This window comes from Pterocles gutturalis, unplaced genomic scaffold, assembly GCF_000699245.1.
Source record: "Pterocles gutturalis isolate BGI_N339 unplaced genomic scaffold, ASM69924v1 scaffold31155, whole genome shotgun sequence".
NCBI lineage: Eukaryota > Metazoa > Chordata > Aves > Pterocliformes > Pteroclidae > Pterocles > Pterocles gutturalis.
This window is the reverse complement of record NW_010141818.1, coordinates 1938-4258: the sequence shown is the minus strand read 5'-3', so window position 1 is coordinate 4258 and position 2321 is coordinate 1938. Positions and strand designations below refer to the sequence as shown.

The 2321-nt window shown below is 64.8% G+C and overlaps 1 protein-coding gene across 1 annotated transcript in view; it reads left to right on the top strand.

Moving 5' to 3' along the window:
* Nucleotides 1-92: 92 nt before the first annotated feature.
* The window catches only part of ISYNA1 (inositol-3-phosphate synthase 1), a gene marked incomplete at its 3' end in the record, with an annotated part of 3831 nt that continues 1602 nt past the window's right edge, over nt 93-2321 (top strand). The window contains exons 1-7 of the mRNA XM_010084164.1: nt 93-248; nt 435-564; nt 1109-1302; nt 1389-1538; nt 1620-1835; nt 1910-2074; nt 2147-2305. Coding sequence (XP_010082466.1) covers nt 150-248; nt 435-564; nt 1109-1302; nt 1389-1538; nt 1620-1835; nt 1910-2074; nt 2147-2305 — 1113 coding nt within the window. The remainder of the gene's footprint in view (nt 249-434; nt 565-1108; nt 1303-1388; nt 1539-1619; nt 1836-1909; nt 2075-2146; nt 2306-2321) is intronic.

The following is a 2321-nucleotide window of genomic DNA, read 5'->3' as shown; positions in this document are numbered from 1 at the left end:
CGGTTCTGATCGTCCCCACGGGTCCCCAGCAGGGCTCGGTGCCCGTTCTGCTCGTCCCCACGTGTCCCCGGTCTCTTGTCCCTCAGGTGCGGCCGTGTTCCACCCGCTTCACCTTCCGGACGGGGCGACACGTCCCCCGCCTGGGGGTGATGCTGGTGGGCTGGGGGGGCAACAACGGGACCACGGTGACGGCGGCGGTGCTGGCCAACAAGTTGGGACTGTCCTGGATGACCAAGACGGGGCGCAAGGTGGGTGTCCCCAGCGAGGTCCCCTGCAGGGATGGGGACACGGAGCTCAGCGCCTGGCTCCTGCAACCCCATCTCCTCCCTTCCCCTGCGAGGCGTGGGCTGCTGCAGGCTCTGCTCCCCCCCCAGTTTGGGGGTACTGGAGGTCCCCCTCATGCTGGTGGCTCATCCTGGTGTCCCCCATGGCAGAAAGCCAACTACTACGGGTCCCTGCTCCAAGCCTCCACCGTCTGCTTGGGCACTGGCCCCAGCGGTGACGTCTACGTGCCCTTCCGGGACCTGCTCCCCATGGTGCACCCCAACGACATCGTCTTCGATGGTAGGTGGGACACGGTGGGGTGGGGGGACCCTATGATGGGGTTGGGGAACCTGTGATGAGGTTGGGGAACTCTACGATGGGGTTGGGTGACCTATGATGGGATGGTGGACCCCGTGATGGGTTGGGGCATCCTAAGCAGTTGGGTCACCCTGCGTTGAGGTTGGGGGACCCTACAATGAGGTTGGGGGACCCTATGATGGGGTGGGGGACCTACAATGAGGTGGTGGACCCTATGATGGAGTGCAGGGACCCTATGATGGGGTTGGTGGACCTATGGTGGGGTGGAGGGACCCTATGATGGGGTTGGGGGACCTATGATGGGGTGGTGGACCCCGTGATGGGTTGGGGCATCCTGAGCAGTTGGGTCACCCTACGTTGAGGTTGGGGGACCTACAATGGGGTGGTGGCCCCTGTGGTGGGGTGGAGGGACCCTACAGTGGGGTTGGGGGACCTCCAATGGGGTGGTGGACCCTACAATGGGGTGGTGGGACCCTATAATGGGGTTGGAGGACCCTGAGCAGTTGGGTCACCCCTTGTCCCCCAGGCTGGGACATCTCGTCGCTGAACCTGGCGGAGGCCAGGCGGCGGGCGGAGGTGCTAGACTGGCCGCTGCAGGAGCAGCTGTGGCCCCACCTGGAGAAGATGAAGCCCCGACCCTCCATCTACATCCCCGAGTTCATCGCCGCCAACCAGGAGGAGCGGGCGGACAACGTCCTCCGCGGGTCCATGGCCGAGCAGGTCCTGGGTGGGGACGGTAGTGGGACCACAAGTGATGGAGGAGATGCCACCGCGCTGATATGTCCTCCCCCTTGGTGACATCGCAGGTGGAGCAGATCCGTCGGGACATCCGGGACTTCAAGGAGACGAGCGGCGTGGACAAAGTCATCGTCCTCTGGACGGCCAACACCGAGCGCTTCTGCGACGTCGTGCCGGGGCTCAACGACACCGCCGACAACCTGCTGCGGGCCATTGAGGTCAGGAGGGGACACGAGGAGGGGACCAGGATGGGGTGACACCACCCTACTGGTGCTGAGCCACCCCCCGTGTCCCCGCAGCGAGGCCTGGAGGTGTCCCCGTCCACGCTGTTCGCAGTGGCCAGGATCCTGGAGGGCTGCGCCTACATCAACGGTTCCCCCCAGAACACCTTCGTGCCGGGGGCGGTGGAACTGGCCGCCCAGCGCCGCGTCTTCATCTGCGGCGACGACTTCAAGTCGGGGCAGACCAAGCTCAAGTCGGTGCTGGTGGACTTCTTGGTGGGCGCTGGGCTCAAGGTAGGTGGAGATGGGGTGGCACGATGGGGACATGCCGGTGACATGGGGGTGACCTGACCGTACCCCCCGCCCAGACCAAGTCCATCGTGAGCTACAACCACCTGGGGAACAACGACGGGAAGAACCTCTCGGCGCCGCAGCAGTTCCGCTCCAAGGAGATCTCCAAGAGCAACGTGGTGGATGACACGGTCCAGGCCAACCCCGTCCTCTACGGGCCCCAGGACAAGCCCGACCACTGCGTGAGTTGGGGGACAGGGGACAGAGGGGACACGCATGATGATGATGGCAGTGACGGGGACGTCGCTTGGCAGGTGGTGATCAAGTACGTGCCCTACGTTGGGGACAGCAAGCGCGCGCTGGACGAGTACACGTCGGAGATCATGATGGGTGGCACCAACACCATCGTCATCCACAACACCTGCGAGGTGGGTGACAGGGCTGTCCCCAAGGGTGGTGTGTCCCCAAGGGTGGTGTGTCCCCAAGGGG